This window comes from Cyprinodon tularosa, unplaced genomic scaffold, assembly GCF_016077235.1.
Source record: "Cyprinodon tularosa strain WSP-4 unplaced genomic scaffold, ASM1607723v1 ctg269, whole genome shotgun sequence".
NCBI lineage: Eukaryota > Metazoa > Chordata > Actinopteri > Cyprinodontiformes > Cyprinodontidae > Cyprinodon > Cyprinodon tularosa.
The window spans coordinates 419353-440571 of NW_024038973.1; the positions used below are offsets into that span (position 1 = coordinate 419353).

Below are 21219 nucleotides of genomic sequence, written 5' to 3' on the forward strand. Positions count from 1 at the left end.
AGATATGAGCGGAGGTTACAAAATCATTTCTCTTTTTCTTGTTGCCTTTATGCTCCTTGTTTGTCTCCTTCTTATTTTTTCCTCTGACTCCTTCTCCCTCAGCTTCTCTTTTGAATACTTCCTGTGCTCCAGCCTTGTTGCACAGGATTAAATCCACTCATTTAGAGCTTGCATTGCTTCCACAGATGTGAGCTTTGAGATTGAAATGAGCTCCCCTTCTGCAAAGAGGCAAAGTTAAAAGGAAAATTGTGAGAGGGGGTAAAGAGGAATTAAACAGAGATGCAAAGTCTCTTAATTACCAAATGGTGCCAGTCTTTGGCTCAAAGTAACGTCTATGTGTTTGGACAAAAGCTGCAGTCTTAGGATTGGAGAATGTGTGACTCAACCTTTTAAGAAAAAAATAACAGCAAAACGAAGAGAACGATTGCATGACCATATGCAAAAGCTGACTATCACTGCCACATATCAGAATAAAGTCTTTTATTTTGAAAGAATTTTCTTGTGTCTCTTCTTTTGATGTAAAGAAAGGAAGCAACTCTTTCTACACCGCTTTTGAATTGCTTGCCTGGCCACTGTTTAGGGGTGTGGTTTAAACATTTTCAGTAATGATGTATCAGAAAAGAGATAATGTTTTCGTTTTTTTTTTTACTTCAGAATAATGCAGAGGGCCTGATAGTGACCCAGCGGTTATCGCACACAACCCATGTACGAACCTTAGTCCTTGATGCGGATGACCCGGGTTTGAATCCGACCTGAGGTCCTTTGCCGCATGTCTCTTCCCCTCCGTCATACCCCCTTTCTTGTCGGCATACTGTCAAAAAAACAAGGCACTAGTGCAGCAAAAACAAAAATAAAAGAATAGTGCAGCTGACTAACAACACAAGCTGGGATGTGTTTTTGGATTGTTGTTTTCTTCTGTTTCAGATGGCCTGTCAGCTTCATACTACTGACACAGGCACTGTCCTTGGAAAATTAGGGTTGTTCATAAGAATTGTACCCTATATTGCTTCGGTTGTTGTTAAACCATCCTTAAACTTATTTCCCCTCTGTTTATTGATTTATTTTAGATAAATAAATTGTTAATTCTGCAGTGCTGCACTTAACACAGCCTCAAACAAAAAATATTCTCAACCATGGTGTTGTTATTTTCTTAAAACATCTGTCACACAGCAAGGTTTAGAAGAAAATCTAATAATTTAGCTTCATTGCACTTTAAGAAAAGAAGAAGAAAAGGTTGTTTAAAATATGATAACCAGCTGTAATCTCATCATCATCATTTACTGATACGTTTTTGTTAAAGAGAAAAGTTTCATTTTTTTAGACATCAATGATCCACATCTTAAAAATAAAAAGCTTGACATTTCTGAATTTGCTTGAATTCAATAAAAAGCAGCTTTTAAATAAATGTTTAAAGAGCACATGTAGAATATGTAGTTTCAGTTTACTGAAATCTGTCACATTTAGATGCATTGTGTAATATTAAATCACCCTATATAGATATACGGTACTAATTTAGATTGCTTTAGCATGTTTAGTTTCCTTTGAAATGGTAACCAGACTATTGTTAATATTTTTATATTTATTTTCTGCTGTTTTGGTTATTGCTGCTATTAAATTGACCTAAAATTGGATAGAATATTTTTTTTTGATCACATAAATTTTAGAAATCTTTCCTAAACCTTAAAACCATTGAAGTGTAAAGCCAGACATTCCCAGATTACGTACATATCAGTAAACGTCCGCAAGCTCTAATATTTTTCCTGACCTCTCACGTTTGAACCTTCTGTGTCGGGGCTAATTTGAGATGGTGACCCCTGTCTGCCATTCCTCAGGTGTTTCTGTGAAGGAGCCAACAGACTAACGCAGATCAGTAAGCTGAATAACTTCAACAAAGAGATAACCGAGCAGCAGTGATGGCCCTCTGCAGAGTTTTCTCATCCATGTTAATCATCGCCCAAAGGCATTGATAAAAGGCTATTCTGAAGTTATGAAGGCGCTGCGCTGTGTTCGGTTTATCGTTTGATTATATACCCAATTACAGCGCATGTGAGCAATTAAACGGAGCCCGGATGTAGTGAAATGTTTCAGTTGGCAGCAGAACTGTGCTACTGTACTCACAGCCCCCCCCCCCCCACCCCACCCCCAGTGTTAGTGTGGTTTTAGAGACTAATGATAAAACACAGACTTGATTATGAGGGTCAGTAGTATCAGAGTGACATCATTCTCCATTGCTGGATGATTTCATGTCGTTGCATTTGGCCGCTTGTGTGTTTAATGCACCTGTCGAGAAAAGGCTGCCTGTTGGAAGAAAGCCCTACTCTATTTCTTTTTTTTTTTTTCTCCTTTTCTGAAGCAACCATAAAGTAAACACAAGTGGCAGTTCCGCCTCTAAGCATTTGGCTCTCTCAGTTAAAGTAAGCTCAACAAAATGGTAATGGGCCTGTGTAAAGAGGCGTCATCAGAGTTCTTCGTTTCAGATGAGCTGCCTTTGTGTCTTGACTTTAAACATACCTCATGCATCAATATTAATAACAATCTGGCTGCTCCAGGCATGAGGGCCTAATTCACTTACTTCAATCTTGCTTTTGCATCCCCCTTGCAAATAATTTGCTGCATTAAAGCCTTGTTATGTTTTTCAAACAATCATATTTACTAAACGGTTCTATACTCTCAGTGGATCCTTCTGTAGAAGCTCCGACTCTGGATTCTCACCGCTCTAAAGGTGCGAGCTTCTTCTCCATCACTTTGCATTTACAGGCTTCTTTTTATCCCCCCCGTTTTGATTTCCCACTTTCACTGGGAATGAGAAATGCTAATTGAGTGTAATAAAACTGATATCTCTATCAATAGGTCAGAAAATACAAAAGGTGCGTATCTGTTTGATTCATTTCAAGTCCCACGTTGCTTCGTTGCTCAAAAGAAATTCATCACACCGCCTCAGAGCCTTTTGGAACGGCTCCTGCCCCCACCTCCCACTGTCTTTTCCAGGCATCGGTTGTTACTGTATGTGATGGAAATTGAGACATCTATTAAGCCTGGCCTATTGCTTGGCACAAAAGAGTCTGACATTCCTGAATGAAGAATCCCCTTGTGGTAGAAACCTTTGTATCTCATTACAGCCATACTCCGTTTTGTGCTGAAGAAATTCTATCAGCCACAGCAATTATCTCCAGGTTGGTTTTGCTCAGTTTTAAAACTCATCATCTCATCTCGCTGTAGCCTCACTGTTATACCCTGACCAGTGTTTATCTACCTCGTACTTGTTAGTTACCTCCTCATTAATGGTGTGTATTTTATATTAGACCTGCAGTTGGTTTTAAGGCAAGAACAGAGTGTTGAGATAGAGGGATGATACTACCTAAAACTAAGAGTCTGGCGGTATTTTTCTACATTTATGTCCATTTTCCTCTCTCTCCTGCTATCTGAAGGTGGGTTTGTTCATCTTCAACACTGGGTGGATATTAACAGAAAAATTGGATTACTCCAGAGGAAAGAACATTAATTTTTTGCCTCACCTCGTTGCTAGGAGAGGTTACTTTATCGATTAGGTAAAGTCCAGAGAAGCGTTTTTTTTTACACCACTAACAAAGTAAAGGAAATAAAAGTGTGGATATAGTAAGAAATGATTATACATTAATGTCAGGAGGGCATTTGAAAAATGTCCATTTGGCTCCTCCAGCTTTAATTTCAGCTTCATATCTTCATTAGACTGGCTAGAGCAGATTTTTCTCTACGGCTGGGAGGTATATTGTGAGATTATGGCACTGAATCAAAAAGGGAAACAAAGATTTCAACATAAGAACAGAACTGTTGCTACCAAACAATACCCTGATTCAGAATAATGTATTTTTTTTTACCTTTTAATAGAGCATCTGCTGGTTTCTGAATTCACAAACATACACCCATGTTTAAAACCCTAATAGCTCTTGCTTAAACCATTAGTTCAGTACTTTATTTTTTTTAAAATCAGAATTAAAAAAACATGCCCCAAAGTAAATGTCCATCTTCATCACTAAGAAACAGCTGCTTGCTGCCAAAGTTCATGCCAAGCATGCAAGCAGGTTGGAGACAGAGTTCGAGCCGCTGCTCTGATTCCATGTTGTCATACTTCGTCTTACTGTGCAGTTCTGAGCTCCATGGCTTTATGTACTCTTCAATAAGCAAATGGATTAAAGAACAGCTGCTCTCGCTACACACTGTGAACTGATCGTGCGTGATCACGTTTACTTTATCAGCAAAATGTCCAGCTTGGGTCCACAGCGTTCCTGCTTAGGCTTGGAATTTCTTGCATACATGGAACATGCAGTAAGTTTTCTGGCAGCCTTTGACTCTGTCACAAGTGCATCCATGCTTGGAGCTCTGAGTAGCTTTAGTAATGCTTTATAGGATTTGTGGTGCAGTTGCTGTGAGCAATATATAACTGACTGCCTGACAATTAATAGATATACAGCTTTATCTTGCAGCTGAGATAGATGTTTGAGAAATTCCCTTGTTTTGTCCTTAATTCTCAGCTGAAGGTTTTTATTCTTTGTTTCATTTTAATAAATACTGCTGGCTATATGTTGGAAGTCATCCCCCCATAGTTCTGCTGTTTGGTTTCTTTCTAGTGGTGGTTTGCTTTGGCCAACTGTGATCTAATTCATAATGCCTATTTCGCTCTGTTGAGATACTGCATGTTGGTTCTTTCTCTTTCCAAGAGAATAAATACAGCGCTTGGGTCTGGAAGCTACACTTAAAGATGGTTTGCAGGGGAGTATTATTAATGTAGAGAAAAATTTGAGAGGGAAGCAGAGAGAATCTTTTTGCTTTGCTTAATGGACTTTTTTAGAAAGCACACCCTGGCATCTCATGACCTAATTGCAAAAGCAAAAATAGTAACAGTTTTTGTTTAGCTCTGCATTAACAACATATATTCCACAGCCCAACTCTACCCGCTAAAATCCTTTTTTTTATTTTTTTATAATGATTTGACATTTTTAGGCTACACAGAATGCATGAACATATTGTAAGTTACTAAAAAAAAACACACACAGAGGAATCTACTTTCACAGCCCAATCATTTCAGAGGGCTGGGACATATGTGCAAGGACAGGGAGGGTGCATTCAGAGTGCATTCTGTCCATAAAGAAGCAGTATGCGGTTAAGATTTTTCTGGTGAAGTGATATCTGAATGTGAGTGTGTTTTGATTATTCATTAACCTCTCAGCCAGCAATGAAACTCATTTTGTACATTTTAAACGGTGCCAGTCACAGTGGTGTTGCCAAATGGGCCAGGGAGATCTGATTGGGTGGAAATGTTGGGTGCAAGTGGTGCATACTGGAAGAATTTTAGGGTAAATTGTTCCACCTATTATAGCTTACTGTGTATACTCACATTTAGTTCAGCATCTCTGCTTGTTATTGTTGGGTTGTGTCTGTGCAGCTGTAGCCCCCCCCCCCCCCCCCCCTCTTGTATTTTTGGAAAATTTGACATCAAACACAAACTAATAGATAGTTGTGGAATGGAGTACTTTATTTTTAAAGCAAGAAATCTGAAAATTATGAGGGAAATAGTACCCTTTGTCATTCTTTTTTTTTCTTTTATAATCACTTGTTTAGAAAAATAAACGCCTAACTGTACTTTATGTAGTTACATGACAAATACTGAAGCTATGTGATGGAGTCAGAGTTTTTTTAAGAATATTAGTTAATAAGCAGCACCTAAAAGAGACACTTTAAATGTTATTAGTTAAAATATACACCATAACAATCTCTAAACATCTTAAAGATCATTCTGCAAATTATCATCTGAACCAGAGAGCTTAAACTCGACATTAGCCTGAACGCACCATACAAAGACGGATACATGCTGGTAGCCAGGGGTTGACATTAACTTTTTTGCTCTCTAGCCACTGTGGCTAGTGGTTTTCCAACATTAGCCACTCAGCATTTTCACTAGCCACGATTTTCTGTTAGAAAATTATGTTTATATGATTAAAGCTGACCATGGCATGCTAAGGTTTACTTAAACTAGATTTAAAATAAAAAAAAATGTAAATAAATTTGCACAGTAATAAAACTACAGAAAATGTTTAACACTGGTTATTATCAGTTATGCAGCTCTGATACATTTTTTTTGGGAAATCCACTTTTATAGGAAGATATCCTGTCTAAAAAGTAATCAAACGTGTTTCGTTTTATTGCATATTAAAAGTGTTGTTGCAGGGATGTAGAGGATTAATTTACAAGATAAAAACTAAACTAAAGAAAATAAATAAATGTTTGGTATTACTTCAATACAGCCATGAGTGAAATATTATTATCAGTAAGACAGAAAGTGGTTAGAAACACTCTAAACACATTTAAAACTAAAGATGAAATCTATCAAGAAGTTTTAAGCATTTTATTTAACCAAAACAAAAAATTCAAACAGCAGAGGCACACAGTTGACGAGGCTGTGCATGAATTTAATGCAAGGGGACCTATGTGAACGCAACAGTTTTAAAGAAAATATAAATATTATATTTGCATCTTACTTTTACAGCATTTCCGCGGGTCATTAAAAATCATTAAAAGCCATGAAAATATTTTTATATTAAGGCCTTAATTGGCATTAAAATTCATTAAATTTGATTATTGTGGCTTTTTAAATGCTTTATTTAAAAATAAATAAATAAAAACAACTTCGTCAGATATGTTATATCATGATATATTTGTGAGGAACTGCTTCCGGTTGATCGTAAAAGCTGCATGTTCGGAAAAGAAGCTAAAGGCGGAGAAAAAGCTAGAGAATAGGAAAATGCTCATTTAAACAAAAGTGGCTGGTAAACCAGGAATTCGGGACATGGCTGCAGCCTGTCGACGGTAAAGATGACAAAGGATTTTGCCGTGTATATATGACAGTCATGGGTACTTGTTGATGGCATTAAAATTAGCATTGACTAAGAGCTACTCATTCCTGTATAAACCCTGTTTTATTATAGGTAGGGTCAGTGGAAGCTTTGCACATGTATAACTTACTCTCAATCAGAGAAACAGAGAAGAACAGCTTCTGTCTCTGCCTGCAGGCTTTGGCTGCAGAGCTGCATTTGACTCCCTGTCAGTGCTACACGGGAGGGAGGGGCCATATTAGCAGCATCATAATGAGGGAATGTTTATCTCCAAGCAGAGACAAAGAATTCATGGGGAGATGGGTAGAGCTAATTATCAGATAATACTGAAATACAGTATTCTGTTGTATAGAAACAGGGTGGTGGTTCTCCTTCCAGTAGGACAACAACCCTAAAGATGCAGAGATAAAAGGGTTAAGATCAAAGTACAGCCATATGTTAGGACTGCCTAGTCAAAGTCCAGAACTATATCCAATTGAAGAGACTTAAAAGGTGATGGCAGATTCTCTCCAGGCGATCTGATGGAGCCTGAGCTATGATGCTTGGAAGAAAGAGTAAAGAATGTCATTCTTCAGATGTGCAACGCTGGTAGAGACTTCCCTAAAAATCTTTCAGCTGTAGAGTGGATCTTTTTGTTGACTCAGGGGGATGAGTCAAATTTCTATTTGTATAAAACTTTGAAGAACATGTATCCCTTTCCTCCCACATCACAACTTTGATCTGAATGTGTCAGTCTATCACATCAAAACCCCATAAAATGCACAGAAGCTTGTGGTTGGAAGGTAAAAAAGGTGAAAACTTAAATATAAACTTACAAAACTCTGCATGGAAAACATCCTTTTATTTCCTTTCTATACATTTGTATCGATGAACAATAGGGAGCAATTTTTTTAAATGTAACAAAACCATAAAAATTGGACATGGTCAGTAATTCCTAAAGTCTTTCCTTGCAGAGGATGATGCACGTTTTTATAACACATAGACCTGCAACATACTTTATTTTCTGAATAACTTCAGCTATACCCTTTTTTTATTCTTCCTATTCTTACTTGACTATGACATTCCAATGGAGAACAGGTTTTAATAGATTGGAATTATATTCTTTCTATTTATTCCCTCTCTCTATTGTAGGTTCATTTGACATTTCTTTTATCTGCTTCTTTCAGCTCAGCTTTGACAGCCTGCTGTTCGGGGGCTTTTGAGTAAAGGGGTAGTTACTCACCTTCTCCATAGATAATTGCCTCTATTCTGTTGTTTCTTGAGCAGCCTTGTGATCATATAGGGAGAGAGAAATTCGCTCTTATGGTTACATTGTTTGGCACTAATGAGGGTCTTTCTTGAGTTAGGGAGCATTTGAACTTACACTAAAGAGGTGGAAGGAGCCACATTTATTTCCCACTGTGGTCCTTGTGAGATCTCTATTACTGCTGACCACATCGCGGCCAGACGTGTGAGCTATGATTTGTTTTGATAGTTTTATTGACGAACAACCTTTCACCCTCTTGGTGTTACAGATGGTAAATGCATTAATAAAACATATATATGACGTGGTTCTAGACCTCATAGATACTCCCAGTTTTTTTGTTCATGTCTGTGCTTGATTGTATGGAGATGGGGCGTCTCTTTAAGTAGGACAAAGAGAAATTGATGGCCGGCACTGAAAGCTGACCTAAATAGAACAGAAAAACTAGTTTCCTCAGCATGCATGCTGAGCCCGGTTTCTTCTGCAGAATATGGAGTGAAAGCAGCCATATTGTTAATGTGGCATTTAATAAAATCATGCATTAAACATTACGATCTGTTAATAGGACATTTGGTTGATGGATGCAAATATAAATAGTGTTATTACTGTTATTTTATCACTTCTAAGAATGATTATGAGATTATATTGATCAGATCCAAAGTTTTCTAGATAAGCAGTTGTACGAAGATATTGGGGCGTTATAAAATCATAAAGATTAGCCATGTGAAAGGAACCGCGGGCAAACCACTATCTGATTACATCAATTTACGGTCTTGCTGTTTGGCTAATTGTTCTCTGGTCTGACACGTTATTCAGTTCTGTTCTTAAAAGCTTCTTCATAATGTTTTTCAGTAATGAGATGTCCTTTTAAATGTTGTCGAACCTAATTAGTTTCAGCACTTAAAAGCAAGACAACTGTTGCAAACAATCTAAAACACGTGTGGATATTTTGACCCGATTCTTTTTATTTATTTATTTTTTGAAGCCAGCTCTTCTACCACCTGCTCATAAAGCCACCTACACATACAGCACAGTAATAATCACCTTTATATTTTTGCTGGAATTGTTGGTTGACATACCCCACACTGTGCTGATAAGGTCTATAGAGACATTAGCTTTGGTGAAGCCCCAAGGGGGCTGCAGCATTCACACACCTACACAGCCTTTTAGACTCAGGCTGACATATTTTCTTAAGCTTTTCATTTTTTTTCTAAGCAGTTTCTCATAAAAGAACCAAACTGATGTCATTTTCATTAGACAAAGATTATTGTGTGCAAAACTACGTGTCAAATTGATAGAAAGTGCAGGTGAGCTGCATATGTATTGTAGTTTTTATGGTTGCTAGTTTCAGTTAAGTTTACAAATGATCTGCTGGTTTTAGGATGTTCTTAGCAAAGAAAGATGGTTATTAGGTCTTTAGTGATCATCGTCAATTTTCAAGTAACAGTATCATTACTAGAAGATGGTGATAATGCACTATGTTGTTTATTTACACTTGTTGTTCACTAGTATGAGGTAACGTTTAGGGCTGAAACAATTAAGCTAATCAATTATTGAAATAACCGTCAACTAATTTAGTAATTGATTAATCGTTATCTGGAGTATAGAGACTGTAAAACATATCTTAAGCTTAAGAGCAGTAAGTTATATCAATATTCTAAAAAAAATTAAATGTAAACATTTTGCATTAAAGATAAAAAAAAAGACTTTTTCATCTGTCAATATGCTCTATCCAAAACTCCTCAAGTGGAAAATTTTTGTTTCACCTGTTTTAGGAACCTTTGGCTATCTGATTATTAATTGATTAATTGAAAAATTAACCAACAGATTAATCGATTTGCTAAATAATCGTTAGTTACAGCCCTAGTAAAGTTATCTCAGTGACTTTCAGAGCTATAAGGAAAATTACATTAAATGTTAATCCTAAATTAAACTGGAATTAATGTTGAATGTCGTAGGAATTTGAATTTTTTTTTTTATTATAGTCTTGTAAACACAATTTCCCAAATAGGACGTGCATACAAATAAGAGTCAGTTAGTAAAACATACAGAGTTTGATATTAATCAGATTAAAGATCACAAAAGCCTTGTAGTTCAAAACTGTGAGTATTGAAGTCGCTGCCTATCTGCTCTTTGTTTTCCTCCCAGTCCATACCATTTTCATGCAACTAGCACTAGATGTCATTCATTTTTTTCTCTTTCCAACATTTTCTCTCATTTTCATTTATCAACTAGTTTGTTGTGCATAAGATTTTATTTTCTTTGAATCTTTTGAAATTACACTAAGTTTTAATTACATACTCTTTTCCATTACTATAGTTTCCTTTTTTTCTTTTTACCCAGCTTTATTTGCCTTGTGCTGCTGAAAAGTTTCTGCCATCGACACATATTAAGTACAGGATTAATGCCTGAGGCTCTAGATCTCTAGTAATAGCAGGCGGAAATACTGATCAAAGAGGTGGAACTGTGCCGTGGGTCTGTGGACTGCCTCTCTGCTTCTCTGCATTGCAAACTAGGGCTTTGGAAGATAAAGCGCATGCACAGGGAGACAGAGCTGTAGACTATCTATGCATGCAGGGGACAGGTGAGGGTCTGATAGTCTATAATTAGGGCACAATCACTGATTCATTGGGGAGCTGAATGTGGAGCAGTCTTAACTCCATGTAGGATGCACAGATGACCTATAGCACACAGGAATATGTGTTTATGTTTGCAACTGTTGCTCTTCCAGTCGCACCTGTTTGTGTTATGTTTGTTTCTGTGCAGATCTTGTCATGGCGGGGGGCTCCAGTTCCTTCTTTTTGTTTCCCAGGAGACACACCTGACACTTTCTCCAGGTTGCTGCTCTTACTTAGGCTTTGTTGGCAGGGCCAGTAGTCAGAGTTGCTCAGCAGCAGCCTGCTCTCATTACATGCAGTCCACATCAGGAAAATATACAACTCCAACTGTTTGAGCATTAGTTTTTTTTTTATGCATGTGGGTCTTTTATGCCAACTGAAATAAATCACAGTAATAAATGTGTAAAAGTGGCTTTGCAGTTAGGGGAAACACTACAGGCAAAAAGCCATTTTTTAAAATCTGGGTTTGACAAAGTTTTTGGGTCATGTTGGTGATTATTGTTCCACATTTATTCAGAAAATGTTCTCTTTAATGCACAGGATCTGAGAACTGAAAATGAACAATGTAATGTGAATGCAGTTACTTAATGGTGACGCATACTGCCTTCAATTTTTTATTTTGAAGTTCCCAGATGAAGAGAAATCTTTAGAAAAGCTACCCTATATGTTTTAATCAGAGCTAGTTAGAGAAAGTTAGACAAAAAAACATCTGCCTTAAAATTCAATATGACTGTCTACCTGTAAATAGAAACAGTTATAAGTTATTTAACTATAATTCTGTCTGTTAGTTGAGCCATAAATCAGAATCAAGCATCCAGGGATTATTAAGCAACATATAACATGTAGGGCTTCAACTTCTTTTAAAACAAACTTTAGAATTAACCCTGAAAAGCAAAGGTAACAATGCACTGTGTTTGACTAAATACATCTACTGGCATTTGATTATTAAGATAAATCAATAGATTAATGAAATTTATATATTAAAAGTTATATTATCAAAAAATTTTAAAAGCAGAACAATAGATATTTAATTAGATATTTTTATGTTGCATTTACTACCAATTACAAAAAAGTAGGATTTCCCCAGAATGCCTGTGCAAATTGTCAGTCATCCGGGGGCCTATTTCACAAAGCAGTTGTCTAAACCTGAAATATGTGAAACTCTGAGTTTTCTGTTTCACAAAGAGAGTTTATTCAGCCTCTGTTTCAGTTGCCGTAGTAACATGGACCTAACCTGGTCGGTAGCAAGTTTCTTCAGTAAAGTGTCTCTGCTCTCCTTAAAGTCGTAGGGAAGTGGCTGTTCCAACCGTTGCAGTTCTGAATTCTCCCGAGTGGTGCCCGACTTTACACAAGTGAATAAAGTGAATGTGATTCGTCGATTATCAAGGGGGCAGGATTGTTGTGGCGGAAGGTTCAGGAGCAAGTCTGGCTGTGGCCGGTTTGTCGGAAGCATCTTGCAATTAGCTAGTAGGTTCCGAATGGGGAAATGACATTGGGACCAAATAGCACTAAATTGGTTACAGTGGAAACATGCAAGAGGAGGAGAGTTTTGTGTCGGAGGTAGTGGATGAGTCTCCTCCGTCATACATTGAAGGTGGAGACGAAGTTGTTGGGGAAGAGGACGCCAGGCAGAAGCTTGGTTTGGTGTAGAAGTGTTCCAGCCGTACATGTTGGAGCCCTTGCCTCACAACGCTGCCAGTTCTATTAGCTCTACGCCTGCCGAAGACACAGACGTCCATCCCTACAGTATGAACACTGGGACGGAACTCAATGGCAAAGTAAATAATGATTCTTATTTCTTATTTCAACCGTTGCATATATTAGCTGCGACATATAAATCAAGATGCTATGACTAAAAAATTTGATTGACAGATGACCGTTGAAATATGATTGGCCGAATTTAGGTGTACAGGCTGACGTATAACTAACTGGCCTGGATAACATAACAAAAAAAAAACAGATTTTAAGACAGGATTTTTTTTTTCATAGAAATTTCTTAACTTTTGGGACAATGTTGTCTGACAAAGAATACATTTATATACATGTTTAAGGGAGAAAGATTTGACATTTAAATATGATTTCACTACGACTATAAGGCCAATCATGTTGTTTTATTTACTTGTTATAAACAAGTTTATTTGCTACCTTATGTGTAAAAGTAATTTTTAAATTACTTTCTTGGATTGTATTTACCACCCAACAAGAAGTGTTGAGAGACCTGGTTGCCTTACAGTTTTTCTGGAGTTCTGTGCAAAACATTCAGGAAATTTTACTTAGAAGAGGAATGCAGAAACCCTCAGTGATCCCTAAATGTTTCTTGCTCAGCCTCCATTTCGTTGTTTAGAAATTGTTTGCACCCCCACCCAAATTACTCCTCGCCCCCAACTGACCTTTTTAAGCTGTTGAACAACAAATTGTCAACTACAGTAAATAACTGTAGTAAAGAGTAAATAACCACAATTTCCTTTTAAATCACAAACTGCCACCTTTAAAGTGTTATAAATTTGACTTTTCCCTTGGTAAAATGAATTAAAGTTGCTAAAAATTAATATATTGTTTTAAAACACTTCTGAATTTTTTTTTCCTACCTTGTGATGTTAAACTGAGCCTCCTCTAATAGCCTTACTTTGGGTATCAGTGCAGTATATTTACAGTCCCCATGGTTAGAGCGACATAACTATCGATCAAAGAGTTTAGATGTAATGAATTTGAAGGTCAATTCATTATGATGTGATATAAAAAAATCTAGAATACTGCATTTCTCATTGCCATTCTTCTTTTTTTTCACCAAAATAATCAGGATTTAAGTTTTAACATGTAAATACAGGAAAATAGAAATGTAGACATGCAGGTTTGTCCCCATAAGATATAGATAGATCAAACAGTCATTGGTTAATATTTTAAAGGAAAATAATGTTTTTATTTAGATTTCCAAACTGAAATGCCTTGTTCTTTTTTCACCTGCATAGAATATATTCTTTAATATAGTCTTTAATATAGGATGTTATAGGTGTGTTTACCTTGAATGTATTTAACTTTTTTAACTATAAGGTTTATTCAATAACAATTTATTCAATAAAATCCACTTTAAATATTGTTTTTGCTACTTTATTTAATGCAAATATTAAAGTGAAGCCTGAGCCTCATTCCTTTAGTTTACTACCTTTTTTAATGACAGTTGTTTTTATAAGAAGTAATACTGAGCAGTTTGAGAAGCTGAGTGTACTGACACAATGTTTAGATAAAACTAATAAGTTAAAAGAAATAAGGTTTAATTACAAGAATATACTTGTATGAAAACAAGAAAAATAACTGCAAAAAAATAAAATCTAAATAATTCATTTCTTTCTTAAAATAAGTGTATTTTTTCTTGAAGTAAGTATTTAAGTGAGACACTTTGCCAATGGAACAAGACAATTTACACTTAAAATAAGAAAAAAAAACAATAGCATTTTCTTATTTCAAGTGCATAATATCTAGATACCTCATTTTAAGAGTAAAAATACTCATTCTATTAGCAAATCATCTTATGTACCGGCTCAAATTAAGGGTAAATACCCTTAATTTAAGACATTATTAGTCATTTTGAGATCGTTTTTGCAGCGTACACTAACATTTAAATAATACTTACAACAGGTAAATATATATTGATATAAATGGTAACCTAAATAACAGAAACCAACCATCTTTAACATTGAATAACATATATCATATTATACAAGATTCACACCGGGAGCTGAAATCCCTTTTTTTTTTTTTTTACTTATAACTTAGAGCCAAACATTGACCCAGAGAGGTTTCCAGTGAACACCAGGTGTAGAATTTGTATATCAGTGATGATGCATATGTGCTTTGCATTCACTGTCTTGCACTTATTGCTTTATATTTAGCTGCAGTCATCAGGGAGTTGCTCTGTAGCAGCTGTAAATTTGTCATCCTTATTTTTGCCTCCATGCATCTTCAAGCGCTCACAAATCTTTCCAACAATACGCCGCAACAGGTATAAATTCTCTTCTTCCATACCTGAACCCTGAGTTCGACCAGCTCAAAGCCCTTTTCTAATGTGTAAACACAATGTCTTTTTGGATATCTGATAAGGAAAAGGACGTTTTTGAAAGAAAGAAATTGCAAAAGCCCGCCGACGTCTAGTTTTATGCCAAACCAGCATCTCTGCAGTGATTTGCGAGTTTTCCAGTGATCCGCCTGTGCCAGAATGAGTTGTTCGTCAGCCTTGGAGATGCTGAGCCTCTAAAGGTGGGTGGAAAGCATTAGAACAACAAAGACGGAGAAACATGCGCTGAGTGCGAAATAAAAACCGACCATGATGAAGATGGTAAAGGGCCGTGAAAGTGGGCTCCCTGCCGATCCTGCGGAGTGATGAGATGAGGCCAAGGCCAGTTCTGGCTAATAAGTTTGAGCAAATACAGCCAAGAGGCCTCAGCCAGTAGCCTTATAACACCTATTATCATCCTTCCTACAAGACATCCAGGTGTTTCCATTTAGAGGCTATTGTTTAAGCCGTGAAAGGCTCTTCTTTGTGAGGATGCTGACACCTCTCCACTTGTGTCAGTAAGAGTTGACAGGCTTTAATAGTTTTGTGGAGGTCAGCCTCCTGCTTGGCGTGGATAGGCGGAGGAGAAGGACCGGGGTACTACAGGAAAGCCTCAGTCTTCTGACACCTTGCAGGGACAAAATAGGGCTATTTTATTCTTTCTAAGGTTTATTATACAGGATAGGAGCATAGAAAGTGCACAGCAAAAGAAGCACCTGAGGTTCTGACAGCCCAGAGGGAACATGAGGTATCCTGAGCCAGCAAGCGAAAGAATATTGATGTTGACGATTTTTTTTATATATATATATATATTGTACAGGGGCCAAAAAACATTGTAAAAGCAGCTGACAGATTCATTCTAAGAGTAGTTGACACCACAGGAGAAAAAAAAGTCTTTTTTGTTCATTTAAAGCGATGCAGTCATGGGTGGAGAAGCCCTGCTGGTGGTATCTGTGGTGGCGTGGCTGAGCCGTGACCTCACTGGGTATAGTACTGCAGTGGAAAATGTCCTGTCACTTGATGGAGGAGCTGCCTGTAGCAGAAGGAAGGAGTGTGGCGACAGGGGCCATGTGTGTTAACCTCTTTCCTTGTCACTTTTTCTGTCTTTTTCCCCTCACCCCCCTTATCTCCATTGTTTTTATTTTTTCCCACTCCTTTTTTTTTTTTTTCCTCTATCCCTGCTCCCCCAGATTCCACCCTCCCACCCCCACTCCTCTGTGACAAATTACTCCTGGCGGTTGATTTGTTGGTTGTCAAAAGTGCTCCTTGTGCTGGAGGTGTGGGGTGAGCTGCAGAAAAAAGGATGCTAGAGGTACCCCCCCCTCCATGGCTGACCAGATATCCTGCTCTTCCACCTCTCTCACCCAACCAACCCTTCACATCTGCCCCCTCTCTGGAAATTGACATTCTGTCTCATAAGATCTCATTACATTAGATTTTCATGTTAAATCAGCTTCCACATTACATTTTTTTCCCGACAAGACTGTTTCAATATGTCAGGAAAAGGAGCTTGAGGAGGATCTTTTCTTATTTATAGGAGAGGAAATGAAGGAAGAGAAAAGGGGGGAAAGCGTGTGAGCGATAAGTGAACTAAGAAGTCAGGATTTGCGATAGGCTGCCTGCTGTGGTAAGAAGCACAAATAGCTCATGAGAAAGAAATCTGTTTGGATGATCTGATGAATTAATAGAATAAGCAGCTTAGTCTAATGTACTGTAATATAGTGAATGTAACTGTTTTTGCAAAGATGTGAGTGTGAAAACATGCAAAGCTGCTGAACAAAAGGATTTAGTATCGACGTTAAATGTCACTTTAGTTCAGTGTGTTTTTTGGTTGCTGTTGTTGTTTTTAATCTAAGCTAATCATATCTGTATTGGGCCAATGTATTAGGTGCTTTACAAATAAAGGAATTTAATTATGTTTGATTCAAAAATCCTGTAAATCCAGTGTTGCCATAAAGCAGCCGTGATCATTGATTTTCAGCTTTGCCAGCAATGACCTAATGCAGCCAAAGATATTACAGGGATAAACCACCTTAGTAAAGTAAGCGCAGATAAATGTCTCATCTCTCATGTAGTTTGTGTATGTGTACTTTGCAGTATGTCAATATATAGGCCTGCGCTGGAAGGTAGAGACTAAATATTCATTCGGAATAATTTGAAGATGGAATGAAAATTATGCAGTTTGCAAATAGATGTATTAAGATTGAGGGATGTTTTTTGTATCATCCCATCTCGGTTGATATTGAGCCGTCTGTTGCTTAAATCAAAGCAGCATGGGTTGGAGGAGATTCTAGAGAAAATTCCTGCTCTATTTCATCTATATTGTTTATACATTTTTATGTAAACATCTGGGATTTTAGGTCAGGATTTAAATTGTATTCGGACTTTGACTAGACCATTTTCTCTCATGAATTTGCTTTAATCCAAACCTTACCTGTTGCAGCTCTGGTTGTATGATGAAGGTTGATGCTGGAAGGTGGATCATCATGTCTGTTTTAAGTTCAGGATGTTCTTGAAGTTAGTTTCATCCGTTTTGGCTTCCACTCTAAAGAGAAGCCGCCTCACTACATGATGCTGCCATTTTCAGATTTAGCGCTATTGTTTGTATTCACTTGTAGGAATTGATCTGTATGCTGGAAAAGGTCTGATTTTTTCTGACCATTGGAACCTTTTCCAGGTGTTTGATGATGCTTTCAATAACACCTTTTCAAACCATGCTTATAATTACTCCTTTGCCCCCTTTAAAGATAGAGTAGATACTGCTTTTTATTTCATTTAAGGTGTCTGAGTAAAAGAGGCTGCTTATAATGAGGCATCACAAATGCTTGTCTTTATTTTAACCTACTTTGCGCTGGTCGATGACATTGTATCCCAATACAATACATTTAGATTTGACTTGTTGTGCAAAGGTTTAAGGCTTCTGATAGGGTTTTTAAGTAGATAAAAACTTGAGGATGGTTTCCTGACAGCAGTTTTTTCTCCAGCAGTGGTGATGTTTTAAAGAACAGCTTGTGTGCCTCAGTCTGACTCACTGTTTCTGTCCCACTTCTACAAAAGTAATCAAATATTTTTTCCTTGCAACCCCGGCTCCACAGGCGCTGCTTTGCTTAGCGCATCGCCATCAAAACAGAGAGGGGAGCGACACAATCCACTCGTGTTCAAAAGTGTAAAAAGGATCTCGCCGCTTCTGTCTTTGTGTTAAAAGAGGGGTTAAGCTTTTATCCTATAAATATGGCATGGAAATCCCTCTGTCCACGACGCGTTCTTTCTAAGGCCCATATTAACATAAAAATAGGGGGCTTGTTATACAGTGAGATTTCAATAAAAAGAAACCCAAAATGCATTTAATGAAATTCAGATGCAGGGCCCTGGCTCCCTGGATCTCATTAAATGAGCTTTGTGCTGTTTTTCCCATCTTCTCTTTGTAGAGGGGGGTCCTTGAGTGCCCTTAATAATGTGGCAGATTTCATCATATTCCTGATTTAAAGAGGACAATGTCTGCCTTGTTCACTTGTTCTTTTCTTATCTTTTCTTTTTTTTTTTTTTTTTGCATGTGGAAGCCAATCTCCACCGATGTGTTCGAATAGTTTGAGAATCTGGAATGGAGATGATACTCTTGTCTTGTGCTGTGCTTTCTTTTGACTTGCTGAAGTTTTGTCGAGGCCCTCAACTAACTAATTTTCCCACTCCAACCCCCTCCCCTCTTTTTCTCTCTCTGCATAGGATTTGGTTTCATAACTTTTGAGAGTGAAGACATCGTAGAGAAAGTCTGTGAAATTCATTTTCATGAAATCAATAACAAAATGGTAAGTTCATGCATTTTTTTTTTCCAATTCCAGGAGGGAGTTGAAGGATTAATATTTGATTTGTTCTTTGCCTGGCTATTAATAGCAGACCATGTGTGTTTGTGTATGTGTGTTATATGCGCAAGCTAATACCCCCACATAGCCACACTTTGTGGGTCTCTGGGTCTCAGGGATGGGAAAGCAGTGGTGTGTACTGCTCACAAACCGTGAAATTGTGCGGCTGAGTTCTGCCTGTCAGGCTGAGGGGACGGGAGAGTGGAGCCTGTCCCTCTCCTCCTGAATCTCCATTGCCTCATGCGCTCACACAAACACACAGGCACAGGTGGAGATGTCCAAGGGTGCAAGAGGAAAGCTACTGGCAGAGGCAGAGTTCATTAGTCAGGGATTAACACCTTCTGCTGAGTGCCAGCGACGCTGGTTTTATTTACACCCCTCGTACGGTTCTTTCATCGCTGAGTTTCTGCCGCAACTTTCTAAGTCATCAATTCTTCGTATAATAAATTGACAAGGTCCGCCCTCAGTGTAGTGAGTGTGACATTAGGCCCTCCTTCGCCCACGTCTGCCCCGTGAGCCTCTTCAGAAATCCTGCATCATTTGAACAGCTCTGTGGGCAGTGATTGACTGGAGGGAATACTCACTGCCGTTCAGTGGAGCTACTTCTCTCTACGTGCGCACTCTCCCTCCCTCTCAGGCCGTCCTCTGAAACCAGCAGACTGACTGGCTTCCTGACTGACAGAACCAGCGTAGTAAAACCCTGCTCACCTGGGAACGGGCAAAGTCACATATGACCAAACCCTCCCCTTTTTCACCATGCATCCCCGCGTAACCTCCTCCCTGCATCACATTCCCTGCTTCATCTGAAACAGAAATATATGGTAGGGATAAAAATATTCACCTGTAGTATACTCTGTCAGATCCCCTGACGATCAGATCTGTGGGAACAAACAAAATGTCACATGTGAATATCCTTGAATGTCAACCAGTCCCAGTTTAGATTTTAGAAGAAGGTGACACATTATTTCCCTTAAAAAAAATCTCTCTTCTACCACCTTTAACCAGGAGGTAAAATCTCTCACAAAAAGCAGTTAAGTACCATAGTTTAATTTGGTAATGATTAGATTGGAAACACAAGTTCTAATTAGAAGGCTGAATGTGCCTAATAAATAGTTCAATAATAGCACCATTATAATTCATTTTTTAAAGGGCTTATTCTATTATGTATGTGTTTAACTTTAAGTACAAGGAAAGAGGCTCTCATATGAATACACCTCTATCAAAATCAGAGATTTTGGGATTTTAACTCGGAGACCCTAAGAGATCATTTCCAAACTTCTTCATAACATGAAAACCAAAAGCTTCATCAGACAGTCAGAGGCTTCTTCAGATTGGTTGTAAGACCGAAAACTATAGGAAATCCTGTCTGCCTACAGCCATTAACATATATAACAGCTAGTTGTAGAAACCCATTGTAATAAATGGAACATTTGAGCTGTAAATTGAAGAAATCGATTTGAAGGAAAAATATGAAGGAAAAACTTTGAACAAGCTGGTTGCATAAGTTTAATACACTAAACAACTACAGCATTTAATGGAGGCCATCAGGAGGCTTGAGCCTATAAGGCTTTTCAACACTTCCCATTTTGTCTGATGAAACCATCCTTCTGTTGGTTTTCACTCCCTGTTTTGTGGAGGATTTTTGCGAATTTTTTAAAAGACCTCTCCACTTAAAAAAAAAAAAGTACATGAACAATCCTGTACCCGCCCCTATGAGAGACCGACTTTTCAAGGCATGCAAGAGCATGCATATGCCCATTTCACCTTGTGCACGCTCTGTTTAAAAGTTGCTGTTCTCATAGCTCATACAAGCTTACTGTACCCGAATGTCTGCCCTAACCCCTGAATCCCTCAATCACTATATAGAGCGGGGAATATATAGTGAACTTTATAGCGAACTCACTTATCTTACCGTTTAGATCCAATGATCTACTTTTTGCTCCCCCATTGGTCATGTAATTCCTCCTACACTGCACAGTGCCTCCGCCATCTTTGTTATTAGTCGCCGCTGTTGGGGTTGCAAATGCCTATGGCGACATTGGGCTGCTGTTACAGCAAATCCCATAATGCTTTGCGAGGAGAGCTCTCTGTGCACGACCCTCTGCCATTTTCAAAGAACTGTCATGAGAAAGGTGAGCTTCAATGACTGTCTGAAACCGTAGCCCACCACACATACACGCCTGAAAGTACGCAGAAAAAAGATAGCTAACAGGACTAGCACGTAAGACAGCCTTACATAAACATATCACCAAAATGATTGACAATTAGGAGGACCACTTATTTAGACGATCCACCTAGAAATCAAAAATATTCCTCTATACCTTTAAGACTACCACTTTTTTTTTCTTTGGAACAAAAACTTCTGTCTGTCAATCATACTTCTCACTGCAGACATATGAAATATAAGGAGAATCAAGCTAGACCTGCTGTGAATCGAGGTCTCCTGAGAGGCTCTTCCAGGTTTCAAGCTTGTATTTTCATTGATTTAAAAAAATGTCCAATTACTCCCATATTTCCTCCTGTTTTTGGATGAGTGTCATTACTGTAACATTTATAATAATGCAGGTATATTTTTTGT

At 37.9% G+C, this 21219-nt stretch overlaps 1 protein-coding gene across 8 annotated transcripts in view; it reads left to right on the top strand.

The window, feature by feature from the left end:
• LOC119786222 (RNA-binding protein Musashi homolog 2) overlaps positions 1–21219 on the top strand; it is a 387008-nt gene that overhangs the window by 255785 nt on the left and 110004 nt on the right. For all 8 annotated transcript variants that reach the window (XM_038289416.1, XM_038289417.1, XM_038289418.1 and 5 more), the window contains exon 8: positions 18505–18587. In XM_038289416.1, coding sequence (XP_038145344.1) covers positions 18505–18587 — 83 coding nt within the window. The remainder of the gene's footprint in view (positions 1–18504; positions 18588–21219) is intronic.